Here is an 18,782-nt window from a genome sequence, read left to right on the forward strand (position 1 = left end):
GCTCAAGCAACAATGACAAAGGATATTCTATTTCGTAACCATAGACTAGAGAAACCTAGGGCGACCTTTTTACCAAGTAATATTCACAAATGCATTCCCACTATTTCAAAAAATACAAAATTTATTATTTACTAAAAGCCAGTATATATGAGGTCCCGAGCACCTACAGAACAGTCTCCTACACATGTATATAGAATTTCCTGTTCATGAGGTGCAGTCTACGGTTAACTATTCCAATCTCAAATGGTGGTTGACAGGTTTTGTGACACATTTTTTATTCATCCGTCCTACCAGCAACCAAACAAGGGATGATTTGGGTAGGCAAGAATGTCAAACCACCTACCTTTACAGGCATCCGAGGAGTAAAATACAAAAAATAACATTCAAATTTCTATTAAGAATTGAAACAAAGTCACGTTACATGAAATGGTGCTCAGGGTCCCTGATTTTTACATTTTTTAATATTTGAAAGAGAGACAGAGGAAATCAAATGACGAAAAGCTATTAAATTAGAAAATAAAAAATAGTTGTCACCAAAATCTCCAGGGATCCTTGTATGGAGGAACATAGTCTACAGTGGGTGGAAGAAGGCGGAAAGAAGACACGGTCTTTTCCAAGAAGGGCCCCATCTGCATCACATAATGGTAGTTTCCGGTTAGAATTCAAACAATGAAACATGTGAAAAGAATTAATAAATAGAATAGAATAGAAGCAACCACTGGTTTCGAATAAGAATTTGAAGCTGTGATTCGATCATTTAAATAGAATTACCAAAAGCTTATAAAATACTCCATAGTAAAACATAAAATTTCTTGAAATAATTGTTCCACAAATGATTACCGATAGACTCAGATTTCAAATGATAGAAAAAATTAAATTGACTGAGATAATATCTGGAACATCTAAGCAATGCCAAGACACTGTACCAAAACATTAAAAAATCTCTAAGCTAAAGGGGAATTTGAGGAAAACACATGTAAGAGTACGGACATCATACTATATGTAGCTGATTATCTGATTAAATGCAATGGTATTCCTGATGAGGATGAGATGATTGAAACTGTAAAGAAACTTCCGCATGTGTCCAAGCCGTAAGTTTTTTTTTTTGGTATATATCTAAAAGTTTTAGTGCAGGAGAAAATTTTCGTATGGTAAGTAATGTACCAAAAAATGTTACAATTTCTATATCCAACACAAACTTATACAGTGAGAGCATCAATTTCAAATTTTGGTGCTTAAAATGATATGCAATGGCCCTCCTTACTGCATGATTCCATCATGAGTCACAGATAGATGCCAAATTATTAAAATAAAACAACATTTGGTATAGAATATACATCAAATCTTTTACTTGCTGTGAAATAATGAGGTTTGTCATCCACCATTTTCTCATTTATGTCAATGAAATTAAAGGTAAGCCAATAAAAACAGTTCTAGTAGAATTGAGATAGAATCAGTAGAATATTTGCAAACTTGAATTATCCCGGAGTTCACCTTAAGGTTCAGACTTCCATAATCACATAAGTATTTAAGTCCTTCACTTGACTTGTTACAATTAAGAGCTCCAAATTTTATAACAGGGGTCTATGGTGATCGATTATCATTTATCAATGCATGCTACAAATAACCAAACAACATTTCAAGCTCAGCCAGGTGTCACCAACGTTCCAACTCTTGAGTCCTTAGCTAATGCATGCCACAACCAGGAGTTTATATTGATACCATGACCACTTTATACTACCCCCACCCACACACACGCGCGCAAAAAAATAAGGAGTTTCTTTCAGATATTGATATAACATTACACAATAAAAGGGATACCCAGAAGGTTTTGTCTATTCCAATGGTGACTTGAAAGGGTAAGTGATTGGCATTGACATTAGCTTGTGACATTAGCATGTAACATTGCAGAATGGCTCTAAATTATCAAAGTTTCATATGCTAATTTCAGTTTACTCGAGTGATACTAATTATAAGGCTTCAACTGTCCCAAAAATCAAATTTGCAACTGCCTAGTGTATATTGAATTATCCTGTGATGAATGAAAAGGATGAATAAGACTAGCCGAAAAAAGAAATTTTTTTTTAAATAAGAACAAAATGAAGGTATTTTGAAAAATATGATGACTTGGTTACAATTTAACCCAGAAAAGCAAATGAGGATCACATGATTTCAGAAAATAGCTTCACCACAAACATGTCAAAAATATAAAGGAAAAGCATATGATGAGCATATAATTCCAAAAACATGGTAAAATTAAAATAAAAAAGAAATGTTTTTGGAGACAGTATCAATCCGAGGCCTGATCGAAAAAATATAATCAGAAGCATAGCTAAAGAATACATAAAACTGGTATCTTAATATTGAGGATTTAAGTGCGATAAAGCATGCATCTTTCTTTGTTTGTCATAAAATTATGCGTTCATGTAGAGAGAAAGAAACTTACTGTATTCCACTGCTTATTTAGAGTTGAAGCATTCAGAGAGTACAAATAACCTGTGATCAAGCACTAATGAATTTAAATATATAGTCGAGTGAAAGAACCATAATTAATTCTAAAAGAATAGCTATTACAATAATTAAACATTAGCCAGCAAACTAGCTCACACAGACAAAAAACAACTCGGGACAAATTTTCCTTAAGTTTTCTCTTCTTTCTCTGCTGAAATTTTATTGGTAAATGTCTAAATGAGCAATAGTTAGTTCATCATTAATTGAAGTGTTTTTTCGTTTTAAAATCAACAAGAATCTAGAAAGCTTTCAAGCACTCAGTATGGATACAGTGTTGACAGTCATGACAAGATGAATTCATGATGGTCGAGAAATTTATGCAGAGTTCCATAATTGCTTAACAATGAGCAGAAAACTCTAAAAGAGGGTCCTACCATCTCGTTCTGCAGTTGAACCGATATAATGCCGATAATTATTTGATTCTTGAGCCTGCATCATTCCTCAAGAAGCATGAACGTATGAATATAGCATATACACATCTTTAACCTATCAACTGGGACTAAAATGGAAAACTTACAGATTTTGTAGGTGATTTGCGAATGAGGTATTCATAGTACCAGTAAGGCTTGCCATCAATCTAAGGGGAAAAACATCAATATGTAAATTTGAATGTGGAAGTACTACATATTGAATATCATAGTTAAATTTGTAATAGTGTGAAAAACGTGAATTTTGGATTGCCCTCCAGTTAAATTTGAAAGACAAAAAGCAAAGCTCAGAAGCTTACTTCAGAAGAATGTGCATCAAGAACAGAACTCTCAGCCATGCGTTGACTTGATGTGATTCGCTGCACAAAGTTGTAGCATGTTAATTCCCACTAGAATTACCACCAAAGGTTGTAGCCTAGTGGTATCTCCTCTATCTTCCAAAGTGGGAGGTGAGGATTCGAGTCCCCATAGGGACAAATGTGTATGTGAGTTTCTTGCTGGGGGGGATCCCACTAGAAGTGAGATTAAGGGGTTAAACTTTTTAGGGTGCAAACTACCAAATACATATTTGATAGATTTGGTTATATAAGCTGAAAAAGATCCAGCCAATAAAATTTTCTAAGAGCTTTTTGACATTTTAAAGCAAGTTCAAAGGACAGTTGTTGCTTGTACTATTCTAATTTCATCACAGCAAGACAGCTGCATGTTTTTCTACAAGCTATTGAAATTTCACAGCAAGTTCAAGAGATCATCATCCTTGCCTTTATAGTTTATCCCTCTTATGAATCGAGTCAGCCACATGAATTCTCTTATTCCCATTCTTTTCTATTACATGCCATTTCACCTATTATATTTAACTTTTTACAATCATTTCTAATTAATTTCATCCTATGTTAACTACGGAAGTTCAAGAGACAGTATAATAATGCTAATTTACACCACAGAGGGACAGCTATCTAAGCTTTTCCCTTGCTGTATTGAATTGTACCATACACATACCAAACATAAATCAGCCCATAGTTATAGATAATTTTGGGTTTTCCAAGTTACCATGTTGGATAACTCAAATCCGTTTTGGTGATAGAACACTGATAGATACCTAAATATTGGCCTCCTTGAAAATGAGCTGAAAATTATGGAACTGCTTGAATTCTAAACAAAAAATTCATGCTTTGCGGACTATGAGAATGATGATTTTTTTTCCCGAAATTAAAGAGGCAGTGTTAACTGTTAAGTGAAGAGACAGGTAAGTGAATTACCAAAGCAGATTTGTCAGATAAAACAGAATCAGCGACATCTCTGGGACTCCATGTACTTTTGTCCATTGATTTTAGGAACTGTGAATTGGGGGGACCTATCTGAAACAAAGAAATAAAAACACAAATCTTGAAAAAGAAAATGTAGAAATTAGACTTCACAGGAATATGGTTTCATCGAAGTTACCGAGACACTAATGATGAGGTTGTCAATAATGTCAACACGCTCAGACACAATGCGCAGGCGTGCATCAGCTGTATTATATTGGAACATATTTCTATTAAGTTTTCTATAAGAAGCATATATTAAAAACACGTCTCATTCAAATAATTGATATAGAAAACACTTCTTTGTTGTATTTTTATCAAATTCAAATGACTTTGCTAAAACTTGTTAATGGAGATACTCAAGAATTAGCATGGTTTCATATCTTCTTTGTGACATTCATAATTCTGTTTGCAAAAAGGAAACAGGTCAATTGAACTTACGGGACAGTGGTGCAGCTGATGAATAACGTTCTGGTTTTCTGGATACCACCCTTCAAATAAATAGTAGAGTCAGGTTTCTAGAATTTATAGATGCACAATAACAAAGAAGATGACTTCTATATATTTAAATTTAAGTAGAATGCGAAGGAATAAGATTTTGTCACGGAAAAGTAGTTTTATACACCTCATTTTTTGAAGAGATAATACTAAAATGATACAACAATATACAGAACAAAGAATAAAAAAGAAAGGCGCTTGTCGTGCTCTACATTATTTTTTGTGAAGGTATACATGAAAATGTCCAATGGAGGCATCAGGCATCGTTAATGGTATTCCAACTTTGACAAACTAAAACATTATTGATATGGCCACTATAATGAAGCAACCCAAAACTTATTTTTAAACAAATTGAAAATCTCAAAATCTTAAATATGCCCAAAGATTCAACAAGATTTGCAACTGAAAAAAGAAATATTCAAAAGTCTCCAAAACTACCACCAAACATAAGCTTGAGTAGTATCTCTTCGCCTCTGAAAGAGGAATCGAGGGTTCAAGTCCCAAATGAGACAAAGTGTATAGGTGTGTTAATAAAAAATAGAAAACTCTCCAAAACTAAAACCTTCTGTTTTGCACTTGCTGAATAATACACAATTCCATGCCCTCATACAGTACAAACTGCTCCACTTTATGTCAAAATTATTGTTCTTTCAAATTTGGAAATTTTAAGAGAAATACTATCAACTTAGGGCATGTTTAGACGCCGCCTTAAATTTGAATGGTTCCTTTCACTTTTTGAATACCATTAAAAGTAAAAGCAACCGCACTGGGAAAATGAAAGCCATTTCAACAAAACAAGGATATTTCTTCAACTTTATCATTCGAAAAAGATCTAAAAATGTTCGTGTGTTGCACATGGAGAAGTTCCTTATTTTTCTAAATGGCTCCATTTAGAAGATGGATTTCTACATAACAATGATATTTTAAATATGAATGGGGCTGTTCAGATTCAAAGGATGCCAAATGGGCCCTTATTATAATTTCTAATTTGCTAAAAATAAAGGTTTACCATTTGAAGACAAACTTTTTAGAAGGCAATTCCATCGGGTATAGATAAGAATAAGCATTTATATCATCAACAAGTGAAGCTGTTTTCAACTCTTCCTCCGCTCCAGATGCTGCAGCAGTAGTAAATGTAATATCTGAGATAAAAACTAGTTGGGGAAAAAAACAACAATTCAAGCAATCTTTTTTTAAAATTGAGCCAGATGCAAGGGAGTGGTCTTACAACAATAGTTTAATATTAACTGTGTTAATTTAAAATTGTTGGAGCACTCAAATTACAAGAGGTGCATTACATCATACAATTATTGCACTTGGTCGTTACGCAAGTCACAATACAAGGTTGGCAATCAACCACCAATACAGTTATCATCCGTGATAACGATATTAATATATTCATATTTAAAAGTGGACCAAAACGCACTCCGCAGGCAGATTTAGCTTACTCGCCACTAAAGGTGAATAGACAGTTTCAGTTTTCTTTTCATTTCCAAACACATCTTACAGATGCTGTTCAGTATGGATAAAAAATAAAACCACCCACAACCTAAATAGTTAATCTAAACGGTCCCAACCGACACTGTATATGCAAGAATTAGGTCTGATATCCATCATCTACTTTTCCAGTGAAATAAGAGAGTTGAAAAAGAATACAGTATCTTTGAAGATTTATATGCAGGCAAGTTTACATTGTGAAACAACTACAATATTGACATATACATATCTCACTCATGCTTTATTCACTAAACTGTGAAATAAAATTTGTCGCATTTTTGCTTGCGCCAATATGTTACTAGTATCAGATAAAATATCATAGAAGAATTGTTATAAGCAAAGGAACCAAAGCATGAACCGGTTCATGCCCCTCCCATCTATTAAAAGAGACTATTAGACATAAATTAAGTATGCATTTGCAAATTTGATCCAACCGTGTCCTAAAATCTTCTAGGATTGTCAGTTTATCATTAAGTTATCTCATTAATAAGATATAGACAAAGTAAAAAATTAAAACAAGGAATCGAAATTCAGAGAATTATAAATCCCACGCATTTTTTCGCAAATAAATCATTCTTCTGTCCATCTCTTTGAGAAAGTAATATATTAAAAGTACAACTTTTGTAGTCTTTTCAAAATCCGAAGGAACCCATCTCAAATGTTTCAACTAGCTTACACAAATTAAAACCACAATATGTGATACACATACACACATACACATACATGGAATGAACACAAAGAACAAATAAAAGCTAAAGTCCAAACAAACACAACAATACAAAGACACAGTGTGTGAACTACTACAATCCGCATGCAGAGACGATAGAATCGAAAACAAAACATAGAATTAGAATATATATAAATTGGGGCTTACCTAAAGACGGGAAAATCATAGCAACTGAAGAACAAATGCCAAGGAGCAGCAAATCCCTTCTGCACGACACATTTTGCGAATTCGGTTTTGAAGGAGAGTATGAACATGCTATAATTTTCTCATGTAATCTACATTTCTTCTGATTTGAACTAATCCCAGTCTGGGTCCTGAATAGAAAAACCACCAACGGTTAAAAGACTGGATAAGGATTTGTGTGTGTATATACATATATATGTAAGTATATATACTTACATAGATTGAAATAGAATACCTGAAGAAGGGAGGACTGGAAATGAGTGGGTGGTTGAACGTAGAGAGAGAATTGGAGGAAGGAGAGAGAAGCTTTGCCATTGTTCAGCTGCTCATCCACTCAGCTTCATATGGAGAACGCTTCTACCCTTTTGTTGGCGTACCCGGTTCGTTTCGGCTAAAAATTTGATGAAAATTAATTTTCTTTTCTTTTCTCTAAGAAAATTACTACTAAGTCCTTTTTTTTTTTTTATATATATATAAGGTAAATAAATTTTATAATTTTTTTATAGCATCAATAAATCCTACTTTCGAAATATTTTTTCGTTTAAGTTTTAAACCACTCAATTTTTCACTTATACCCTTACCAAATAGAAGTAAGTTTTGCAATTGTAGTTTTTGATACATACTACTTTTTTGTCTCTATTTTCTTTGATTGTTGAGTTAATTAATGACTATTAATTATAAATTAAGTTTTAATTAATTTTAATTAAATTTCAATTCAAAAATTCTTTTGTAGATTTTACAACAAAAATTTTTAATATGCAAAAATTAAATATTCCTGAACAACGTTAAATGACAAATTTTTAATTTTGAATAAAGTTTTATCCTTTAAAAAAATAGACTAATTGTTTTAGAAATAAAATATAAATTGGAAAAAGTTTTAATTGCTAATAGAAATTTTTTAGACATATTTAAATAGTCAAATAAAAAAAATTCGCTTACATATCAAAAATAGAACCCATTGGTCCTATAAACTTTTTATAGGACTTATTTCTTTTATAAAATAAAATAAGGATTTATTATCATTTTCTCTTCTTTCTTTCTTTTTTTCAAGGTTTTCAATATATTTAATTTTATGTCACAGATGATTGTAATTTAGTGGTACTTCCCATCTGCCTATGTAAAAATAAAAATAAAAATCATGTCACAAACACTAAATAGACTAGTTAAGAAAATAAGGTTAAGATGGTCCTTTATGCAAACAAATTAGGAATATGTATATATATATATGATCATGACCCAAAGTCGTTTTAGTCAATAAAGAAGGATATTATAGAGATTTAAGGATATTATAAAATATATCAATTTCCATCACTATTAGAAGGATTTGCAAACAGCAGGACAATGTACATACTTTTGGACTAGAATAAGGGGTTTTGTGCAAAAATAAAAGTTAAAAGGGAGTGTTTTACGAAATTGTAGAAATTGAGTTTTCATTTAAGGTTAAAGTATAGCCACACCCCATGAGGTTTGGCAAGAAGACACTCAAATGAAACTTACCTATTTTTTGGACAAAGACACCCCTTGAAGGTTAAAAAATGGACAAAGATAACCCTTTACATGAAAAATTGACTAAATTATCCTTTGACTGTTTAGGAAACTTTTTCAACTTTACAATTTAATAAATTGGACCAATCTACCCTCATGAATAATTTATGCTTAAAAAAAAGTAAAAAAAAACTTTATATTGTTCACTCTTTTTTTTTTTTTGTTATTTAATTTATAAATGTCCCAACTTCTTAAAAATGTAGACATCTAAAATAATTTTTTGATTCAATACATATATTTCAAATAAATTATATTTTGTTATTACTTATTTTATTTTTCTTTTTTATTTTTAAATTAAGATACTTAATTCTTTCATTTAAAAAAATTAAACTACTCTCTTTTCCTTAAAAATAAAAAAATATAGTACTAGTATAACTTTATATATCTTAAATTATATATCAAATATTATGTATTTCCAAACATAAAAAAAAATTAAAAAAAATATGTATTGGTTCAAAAAAAATCATTTTTAGATGTTTAAATTTTTAAGAAGTTGGAACATTTATAAAGTAAATAACAAAAAAAAAAAAAAAAAAATGAATAATATAAAGTTTTTTTCTTTTTTACCTTTTTTTTTTTTTGCATAAATTGTTCATGAGGGTAGATTGTTTCAATTTATTAAATTGTAAAGTTAAAAAAAGTCGTCAATGGGTAATTTGGTCAATTTTTCATGTAAATGGGTATTTTTGTCCATTTTTGAATCTTCGGTGTCTTTATCCAAAAAAAAGATAAGTTTTCGTCCTTTTGTCAAACCTCAAGGGGTGTGGCTGTACTCTGCCTTTTATTTTATTTACAGTTTACGAAAATTTTATGACCAGGCGGAAAACGTCGACGTTTTTAGTGGGCAAAATGTCATCTCATCGTGGTGTCCTAGACTAAGCTCCCAAATTAGGGTTTTCTCCCACAAGCACAGAAAAAGGAGGGAAAACCCTTTCCCACAATAACAACCAACAAGCATTCCTTCATTGTCTCGGCTCTGAAAGTTCACTCTTTCCTTCCATTTTCATTTTGTTGACGGCAAACAAGGTTATTTTTTTTTATTTTTGGTTGACGGAAAAAAAAGGTTAAATTTTTTGAATTTATGTTTATATGTGTGTGTATATATATATGTTGTTTAGCACAAAGCCTGTTCTCAACTTAGCTTTAAATCGATTTTTCAGCTTAAGTTTAGTTTAATTCGAGTTCTGTCAATTTTGGGTCTGCCAAACTCCACAAAACAGAGTTCCCCAGTTTATTTATTTTTTGCTCTTTCTCATTTTCTCGGAGACCAAACACTGGATTATGTCATGCATTGTCGTTGTGACCCATTAATCCTTCAGTTAATTGTTTTGGGTTGATACCCTCGAGTATTTTCCCAGCAATGAAATTTTGCACGGTTCGTGTAGGAAACACTCCACAGAGGTTTTGCTGTAGGGTTTGGTTTTTGTATCAATTTATGAGCTTTTCTTCATCTTGTGCTGCTGAAACTCTGTATTTCAGTGAAGAAATCAATACCCAGGAGCCCAATTACATGGAATTACAGCGTAGAATGCAGTCTTATGCTACCTCTGGTTCCATTAGTAAAGCTCTCGAGACTTTGAGTTTCATGAGGAATGTGCCTGGTAAACCGACCGTTCATGATTACAATGCTTTAATCTGGTGTTATGTCAAATCCAACAATTTGTTATTGAAAGAGTTGGTTGGAGTGTATGTTGCAATGAAAAGATTTGGGCCATTGCCAAATGCATCAACATTCAATATTCTCGTGAATGGGATGCTTTTGCTTGGGAATTACAAAGATGCCTTCGTTATTTCGGAGGAGATGTATAAATGTGGGTTCAAACCTTCATTTGTTTCGTTGATGAAATTGTTGAAGAAGTTGCTGGAATCGGGGAGTGTAGTGGATTCTCTTGGTGTATTGGAATTTATGCTGAGGTTGGACTATTTCCCGACCGAAAACATTTTAAATCTGTTAATGGTTAGGCTATGCAAAGCTGGGATGATTCGTGAGGCATTCTTCATTTTGTCTATTGTTATAGGTAAGGGCAATTATCCTTGTGCTTCTACTTACACTCCAATATTATGGGATTTGTGCAAGTCTGATAAGAGTTACACTGCTTTGTCATTGTTTTATTCTTTGAAGAAGAGAGGCGTTGTGCATAATACGTGCTCATATACAGCTTTGGTTTATGGGTTTAGTAGGGAAAAGTTATGGAAAGAGGCATTTTGTTGTTTAAATGAAATGCAAGCTGTTGGGTGTAAGCCCAATGTGATTACATACACTACAGTTATTAAGTTTCTTTGTGATGACAGGAAAATTGATGAGGCATTAGGCCTATTGGACAAGATGGAAAAGGAAGGATGTGATCCAGATTTAGTCACATACAATATAATTATCCGTGAACTTTGCCATCAAAACAGGATGGTTGAAATTGTTGATCTTGTCGAGGTTATTGATCGAAAGGGATTTTGTCCCGATTCATACACACATGCGGCTTTGGCTGGAGGTCTATTGAAAGGAGGCAGAGTAGGACTTGCTAATAAGCTCTTACTAGATGTTATTTCACGGGGCTGTACTGTGGATGTTGCTGTTTACAACATTTACTTCAACACTTTATGTCATGAGAATAGATCAGGCAAAGCAGTATCTGCGTTGAAGAGTATGATGGAAAAAGGTTTTCGACCAAATAATGTGTCATATAACACAATTTTGAAAGGCATTTGTGAGGATAACAGTATTGATGAAGCTCTTGAGGTTTTCGACCGCATCAAGTGGGCTAATAATGGGCCTGATCTGGTTTCCTTCAATACAATCTTGTCTACAGCATGCAAACAAGGAAATTCCTCTATGGTTCGAAGGATCCTGTATCGTATGGAATATGATGGTTTTAAACTCAATGCTGTTAGTTCGACTTGTTTAATTCAGTACTTTTGTACAGTTGGGAAGATTCCAGAGTGCTTAAAGCTATTGGAATCCATGGTGGGTAATGGTCCTACTCCCACTATAGTAACTTTTAATACTCTTATAAGTTACCTTTGCAAGAATCGGTTGCTTGGAACAGCATACAGGGTATTCAAATATATGAAAAACACTGGATTTTTACCTGACATGTTTACCTATAATATTCTTATACTTGCTTCCATAAAAGATGGCAATGATATGCTGGTGGATCATTTGTCGACAGATATGTATAGCCAAGGATTAGAACTGGATGCTGTTACATATGGGTCCTTTATTTATGGCCTTTGCAAGGAAGGCAAGATACCAGCTGCTCTCCAGCTGCGCGATCAAATGCTTGAGAATGGGATCATTCCAAGTATTGCTGTTTACAATACGATATTAGAGGCAATGTTCAAAAGAGGTAAGTTTTGGGACATTATCTCATTGTTGAAAGAGATGGTTAGGGATGGGTGTGAACCTAATGTAGTTACTTATGATATTCTAAGCCGGGCAAGGTCAAAAGGTTGGATGAAGAAATTCCCTAGGGCTGCAAAACTTATGGAGTTTGTGATATGTGGTAATTGTGAAAAGGAGACATATCATGGAGAGATGACACTAATTGACAAAGAGAATTGAAGCGTTGTCATTGATTATGTTATCACACACCCTAATCCTCTTAGCCGAATCCAGCTTTGTCTTGGGCGAGTTCGATGTAAGCAAGATTCAAAAACATCACAACAGGTATGAAATACAGTTTTTGTGAATATATTCTATGCTTTCTGTTAGTTGAATGCTGAAGTTAAAAACAGAAATTTTTGTAGACTTATTATAAAATATGTGGCCTCACTTGTGAAATACATCCAAATATGCACTATTCCTTTTAGATTTGACTGTTTTTTCTGTCATACGTGTTGCATCCTCTGGATAAAAAAGTAAATGACAGACTGTTTACTTTTTTATTTGTATATTTTTCCCTAAAACACAAAATCGAGATAGAATCATGCAAGTCCTTTTGCATGACAATCTATAATTTAAAGTGATAGATTTTCCAGGAATCTGCTTCTTAGGACGAAAAAGTAGCAATGATATGAGAAAGCCCTAGACTCCTGTCACTCCTTCCAAGTAGTACTACTAGACAATCACCAGCTAAATTGTCATTATCATGGCCCGGATATTCACAAAGATCAGCTATATTGAATATGGGACTGATTAATCCTATTGGCAACTCTTAGCATATTGGCCCCGGGTTCCACCTTTTGAAAGGCTGTACGAGGTCCAAAACTTCTTAGTTCTTAATTTTTATAAGGACCTTGCTAGAATATTTGTCTCTGAGAACTTCTTACATAATATTCTCTGTCTAGTCTCCTATAAGTATGCCCTCTCCTTGTATTATGGCTCTCCTTACTTGATCATGTAATTGGTGAACCTTCTCAGTTTATGTGTTGGTGTCATCCCTTATAGGTATATTAGTAAGTATAAAAACCAAATCTAAGCGTAGCTACTTGTTCTGCCATAAGCAACTTCACGTTAGATTGGATTTGGATGTTATATATTCTATTGTAGGGAATGCTGTTAATATCTGGAGTGAAACTTCAATGCTCGTGTCAATGAAGAGCCTCTAGATGCATTTTCACTTTATGAAACCCATCTTCTTAAAAATAGGTACAACCATTCCTTGCCACCGACATCCTTCGTGCACTTTCAAGTGGCTTTTTTAATTTTTTTATATGTACACACATATATAGATAGATAGATATACACTTGTTTGTGTGGGTGGTGCTTGTATCTGTTTCTATGTTGAAATCCTATTGTTTAATGACAACATTTGACTTACTTTGGATTTGTTGACTTCTATTATACCGCATCTTATGGAATATATGTTGAACTCCTTGGTTTTTTTTTTTTTTTTTTTTGACAAGTAAAAAAGAGTGGAAAGTCATACTTTTTTGTTTATGATTGATTTGAAGGATTAGGACTGAAACCCTAGGCTCTAATGTAGAGTAGCGTAAAGCCGTGATCAAGACCTAGAGGGAGGGTGAATAAGTCTTAATTACGCAATTATTTTAATTAAAATTTCATAATCAACTAACTAGAAAGCATGTAAATTAGATCATTCATCATATTTAAAAGCATATAAAAACATGTCCAAGTAAAACAAGCAATCACACGATGAACACAGGTTTTTCACGTGAAAACCCCAAGAAGAGAAATCATGGGACCTAGTGTAGGCAGATAAATCCCCTGTGAGAAAGAGATTATACAACTAGGTTGACCAGTTCCCCCAATCCTAGAAATTCCCTGGTTATTTTTTGGCATAGACTTATGAAAACTCTCTGCTCAAGTCTCCAGACTGCTGCTCTGTTAACAGATCTACTCCTCACACAATCCGCTTCTTCACCAGTACATTAGTCTCCATGACTGCTAACATCCACACTACGTGTTTGTTGAGCGGAAACATTTAGTTTCTGAATTCTCCTTAGAGCACAACAATAGTTGATGATCAACAACTCAATAACAACCTCAAAATACTAGATGCAATAGTGAATATGAAAAAGGAGAAAACTCAAGCAAGGAATTGCTTGATCGCACTCTAATATGCTCCATTTGCTCTATGTATGCTTAGAGACTGATTGCATAGGTTTTCTGATCATGTGTGGGCTTTATATAAAATTTAGAAGCCTATAGAGGCTAGCTTAAAAAGAGATTCAATTCTATTTAGAAACTGAAATTTGTGGGTCTCAATCGATCAAGCCAATTGTTAATCGGTTGACACATGTCCAGTAACCTTTGAGAAATTTGTCAATCAATCGAAGTGCCCTGTCCTTATTGCATCGGAATTTTTATTAGGAAAGTTCCAAAAATATGTTTTTGCACTTAAAAAAAGGATTTTTATGAATCAAAACATGGAATGCAGAAAACTCTAATTAAATGAATGCATTAAAACATTAACCCCAATGGTGAGTGAGTGTTGAAATTACATTTCTCTCCTTAATTGTAGCTTCACTTCCAAATTTGCCCTTGGACTGAGGTAATACAACCAACTCTAACTAACTAACTTTTGAAAACAATCTAAAAGTTAAACAAAAATACTAACTCAAGCTTTTATTACGAAATTTGTCAGAAGTTCTATTAACTTAACAAGTTTCAATTCCTTTTTTCTTTTCTTTTACATGAAACAAGTCAGCAAAGAGCCTCCTTCTATGCTCGGACTAGCGATTTTTTTTTTTTTTTTTTTTTCTTTCTAATTTAAGTTCAAAAAGCGCTTGTTTTTTAATTCAATCTGTATTAGTTCTCCATTTCACTAATCTATCGATAAAAAAAAGCGATCTATCCCCCTTTTTTCTGTATTGATTTCTGTCTCTTTCTCTCTCTCATAGTAATCAATAAACAAACTAACATCTAAAGGATCCCCCATGGGGTAGCTGAGTTGGTATAAGGCGTCTGGGCAATGACCAGAGGTTTTGTGTTCAACTCCCGAGGGTGTCAAGCCTCTGCCCTGGGCTTACAAAGAATACCTGTAGTTTGGGGGTGGTTGCGAATATCCAAAGGGTAATAGTCCCTCCTCTAAAGGATGTGGAGACACCCTCCGTCACCCCCAAAAAGAAAAAACTAGAATAAAAATAAAAATCTAAAGGAGTTATTTTAAAAATCTAAAGGGTGCGGAGACAGCCTCCTTGTAATTACAGTCCATGCAATTATTTAATTTTTTATTTCCTTTTCCGAATATAGCTTCTCTTCTATAATTCCTTAAAGCTTCTCAATTATCTGGCTTTACTTCTATGCCTTATGGACTACTGACTTCCATCCCTGCTATATCCCCCTATTTTGTTTTTGTTCTTTATTAACATTCCAAGCTGAAGGTATTGCCACTTCGCTGGCTGCCAGCGATGCTGTCACCCATCTCACTATTCAAAGCTTCTTCCTCTTCCCTATATGTAGGTATTTCACCCTTCATCTGTGTACCTTTGACTACCAGCCGTGGGGGATCCATCATAAAGAGGGACAATAAGCCAAAGAGTAAGGCATACAACATCTTAACCAATTTGCTATATTCTCACGGATGGTTATCTAATATGTAGTTTTTCATTTTGCTTAAATTTTGATTTCTCAAATGATTTTGACTGAGGAAATTTCCAGAACTATTGTTTTATTAGTAACTCAGATGCCCAGAATGAGATGTCTGCACTAGTTGTTTTCTGTTTCATAGACTGCTCCAAGTCTGAGATTCTTTGATAATTATTTTTCAACAACCAAAAAAAAAAGACAGAAAAAAAGAAATGGAATGGATGGAATGTTTTTGACAGAGTGGCTGTTTATGGATATAGATTGCCACACTGCCTAGAATATTTAAATGAGTGGTGTAGCTTATTTTCTTTTGTGTCTTTGGATTAACAGGTAGATATACTATGTTGGGCACCATTGTCATCCTAATCTTGTAAAACTGATTCCCTACTGCTTAAAATGATGAGCATAGAGTTTTGATGTATGAGTTCATGCCTAAGGGTGGCATTGTGTATCATTTATTAACAGGTGCGTTGTCTATATTCTCTATTACACTTCTGTCTTTGGAAAGAATCAAATTTACTTTCACGATTCAAATTTATGATTTTAGTTGACACATTAAATTATTGTTTAAAGAGGTCTTACTTTCGCAATTCCTTGGGGCCTCCAAATGAAAGCTGCTCTTGATGCGACATAGGATGTTGCCTTTCCTAACAGTGCCGAAACAAAAATTTCTTGTTGGGACTTCATGAGTTATGCTTCCTGCTTCACTTACTATGTAAGTGCAGAAGCATACGTTGGTTTCAATTCTATAATGTTGTTGAACTTGATGATTTTTAGTGGTGTTGTTCCTATTTTCACCCTTTTACCCTTTTTGCTTTTAATTCACAGAACTGGAACTCCAAACTTATAAAAATTTTGGGTTGGCAGACAGCCAACTGGCAATAGGTTCCATATCAGCACTAGGGTCATGATGCTCTGGAGTACCTATCCACCTACAGGTATACCTTCTTCTTGGTTTATTTGATGGCGTCCTTGATTTATATCAGGTTTTTTGGCTTCATGCACCTTTCTTTACTTTGTCTAATTACTCGTTTGCCACTCAGTCGTTCTTTTTTTCTTTCTAATTTTCGGTTAGTTGCTTTATATAATTTTGTCACCAGTTGATGTAATGCTTCAATTAACTTTTACCTTTATATGTTATGTTTTTCATCTTTGACCTAATTAGTTTCTGAAATAAAAGGTAATGCATACTGTAAGGATACTAATATGTGTTAACGAGGAATTATTCATTACACTTTATTAAGAGAGTGTCACTGCAGTAGTGTTATACAGTATTTTTTAAACTGTTTAGACAAACTTGAGTTCAAGAAACTCTTTTGTGGTAAAAACTGATATTTGGTAGTTCATTTGTCACTGTCAGAGGTTTTTGGAATCCTGTCTATGTTGTAAAATGCCTTGACAACCAACCTTTTCTTTATATAAATTGTATGTCCTCCCAAAAAACAATTAGAAAACCACCCTGCTTGTGGTTCCTCCATTTCCAGACTTCCAATCCAAGTGCTTCTGTGAAGTTACAACTGTAACCAGCCTTATATTGTTTACATACTCTGCCCACATCCACCCCTCTTCACTGCAGAAAAATTTCAGCTCACATGCTTAGTTTACTTGTATCATATGATTACCTTGGTCAATTAATTCAAGTACTTATTATACTGGGCACTAGTTGGTTTCATTTTGCATTGTATTATTGATTTTGATGAACTGAAGGATGCACTCTGTTTTCTGATCATGATTGCATCTGTTTTGGGAAAGGTCATCAATAAAGCTTCGGAGCTGTTCTAGAAATTTTCCTGGTAAACGAGTAACAGACAAGAACTGCCATCTGGAGAAAAGACCTACAAGTGGGCGAGGCCTTTCCTTGACAAAAAATGTTCTGGATGTCCGTTGCAAAGGCCATTACTCACTTGGTCGGCCCCTAATGGCAGCTAACCTATCACTTCAATACCTATCAAAAGAACAAAAGTTGTGGCAGAGCATGAATGAGGTGGTACAGCTTTAGAGCAGCTTCGGGACACAAAAGTGTATGGTGAAAAAGATACTCAAAAAGACCAGTTAAGTCGTGAGGACAATTCCAAGTGTGGACCTATGTTCTGTAGAAGTGCAGAGGGATGTCATGGAATAACTCGCAACACTAGGGAAATATAGTTACATTAATGATGAGCACGGGAGTTTTTTTGAAGGATTGTGGTACGAGTGATTGGTTTGTGTAGCATTACTTTTTATTCATAGGATACTGGGCTTATTCATCTTTCTTTTCCTTTGCAATGGAATTTAACAGCGTTGGCTTATCTGTTATGTTTGTGATGCCGGACCTTGCTGAAGCCCAACCAACCTGGAATTAACTGGCCTTAGTTTTCAGAAAGTGTGAAATGCGATTTTAGCCAAAGTATATGGTGTCAGAGAGAGAGGGGTAACGCTGCTTTCCTGACCCAGCCTCTGCTTAATAGGGGATTCTTGTGCACTGGGTACGACAGTGTTTACGGTGTCAGAGCTGACCTCAAAATCTGCCCCTGAGAAGTATTTAGTTCAGCCCTATGTTAAGAAAAATGAGTTCTTGTTATCCTTACTCTTGTCTCTTGACTGGATTCGTAAGGTTGGCAGGCTTATTCTGTTGCCATTGTTGGAAGCTGTTGTTGCGCATACATTATTCGAGTATATTGGGTAACAGTGAAATATTGTTTAAGAACCTCAAAGACCTTGACTTAATGTTTAATGTCAGAAAATTTCACAAATGAACTCTGTTTATGCTTGTTCTCCTTTTCTTTTTGTATTTTGTTGACGACGACAATATGTTGAGACCTTGATTGAATGTAAGGGAAAAAAATTTACAGATGAACTTTATTTCTGCACGTTCTGCTTTTCCTTTCCATCCGTATTCATGTTAATATATTGTTTTTGGCTGCTGACATGTTAATAAAATAGATGCCAAAGTTGTGACTATGTGCAAGAATTAATAGTACAAACCCAAAAAAAATTGAAAAAGGGGATGTGAACTCGCTTATGGGAAAGAAGAAAAACAAAGCAATGCTATGAGCGCCTTCAATCCAATGTTCATTGAGAGCCAAAGATCTCAAAAGGCGTCGAGATGAAGCTGCAGAAAGCAG

At 34.0% G+C, this 18,782-nt stretch overlaps 2 protein-coding genes across 5 annotated transcripts; one reads left to right on the plus strand and one right to left on the minus strand.

Moving 5' to 3' along the window:
• Positions 1 to 363: 363 nt before the first annotated feature.
• Positions 364 to 7,535, minus strand: LOC132304406 (psbP domain-containing protein 5, chloroplastic). 2 transcript variants are annotated; one of them, XM_059802067.1, is made up of 11 exons: positions 7,384 to 7,535; positions 7,113 to 7,279; positions 5,751 to 5,859; positions 4,685 to 4,734; positions 4,383 to 4,450; positions 4,199 to 4,297; positions 3,239 to 3,298; positions 3,029 to 3,088; positions 2,886 to 2,940; positions 2,447 to 2,496; positions 364 to 629 (listed from the first exon to the last, which is right to left on the minus strand). In XM_059802067.1, the coding sequence occupies exons 1-11, from the start codon at positions 7,461 to 7,463 to the stop codon at positions 531 to 533; spliced, it is 897 nt and encodes a 298-aa protein (XP_059658050.1). In that variant the 5' UTR covers positions 7,464 to 7,535; the 3' UTR covers positions 364 to 530. The 2 variants fall into 2 exon arrangements, with proteins under 2 accessions (XP_059658050.1, XP_059658049.1); XM_059802066.1 differs by having other exon boundaries at positions 4,199 to 4,324.
• A 2,044-nt stretch (positions 7,536 to 9,579) lies between these two features.
• Positions 9,580 to 18,514, plus strand: LOC132304407 (pentatricopeptide repeat-containing protein At1g63330-like). 3 transcript variants are annotated; one of them, XM_059802069.1, is made up of 6 exons: positions 9,580 to 12,354; positions 15,553 to 15,630; positions 16,009 to 16,143; positions 16,252 to 16,393; positions 16,507 to 16,616; positions 17,431 to 18,514. In XM_059802069.1, exon 1 carries the CDS (start codon positions 10,054 to 10,056, stop codon positions 12,247 to 12,249), a length of 2,196 nt encoding a protein of 731 aa, XP_059658052.1. In that variant the 5' UTR covers positions 9,580 to 10,053; the 3' UTR covers positions 12,250 to 12,354; positions 15,553 to 15,630; positions 16,009 to 16,143; positions 16,252 to 16,393; positions 16,507 to 16,616; positions 17,431 to 18,514. The 3 variants fall into 3 exon arrangements, with proteins under 3 accessions (XP_059658052.1, XP_059658053.1, XP_059658051.1); XM_059802070.1 differs by lacking the exon at positions 15,553 to 15,630 and having other exon boundaries at positions 17,431 to 17,865; positions 17,957 to 18,514; XM_059802068.1 differs by lacking the exon at positions 15,553 to 15,630.
• The last annotated feature ends 268 nt before the right edge of the window (positions 18,515 to 18,782 follow it).

The sequence above is a fragment of the Cornus florida genome, unplaced genomic scaffold (assembly GCF_030987335.1).
Source record: "Cornus florida cultivar Cherokee Brave unplaced genomic scaffold, ASM3098733v1 CherokeeBrave_3.0.0_Hap2_Chr04, whole genome shotgun sequence".
NCBI classification, from domain to species: domain Eukaryota; kingdom Viridiplantae; phylum Streptophyta; class Magnoliopsida; order Cornales; family Cornaceae; genus Cornus; species Cornus florida.

Excerpts from the sequence above, each read along its gene's own strand:
- LOC132304407 (XM_059802069.1), top strand. The coding sequence starts at position 10,054 with ATGAAATTTTGCACGGTTCGTGTAGGAAACACTCCACAGAGGTTTTGC.
- LOC132304406 (XM_059802066.1), bottom strand. The coding sequence starts at position 7,463 with ATGGCAAAGCTTCTCTCTCCTTCCTCCAATTCTCTCTCTACGTTCAAC. Across the intron at positions 4,735-5,750 it reads AAAAAGTTTGTCTTCAAATG|GGTGGTATCCAGAAAACCAG; the intron begins GTAAACCTTTAT and ends ATTTATTTGAAG. Across the intron at positions 4,451-4,684 it reads ATCAGCTGCACCACTGTCCC|CTGATGCACGCCTGCGCATT; the intron begins GTAAGTTCAATT and ends AATATAATACAG.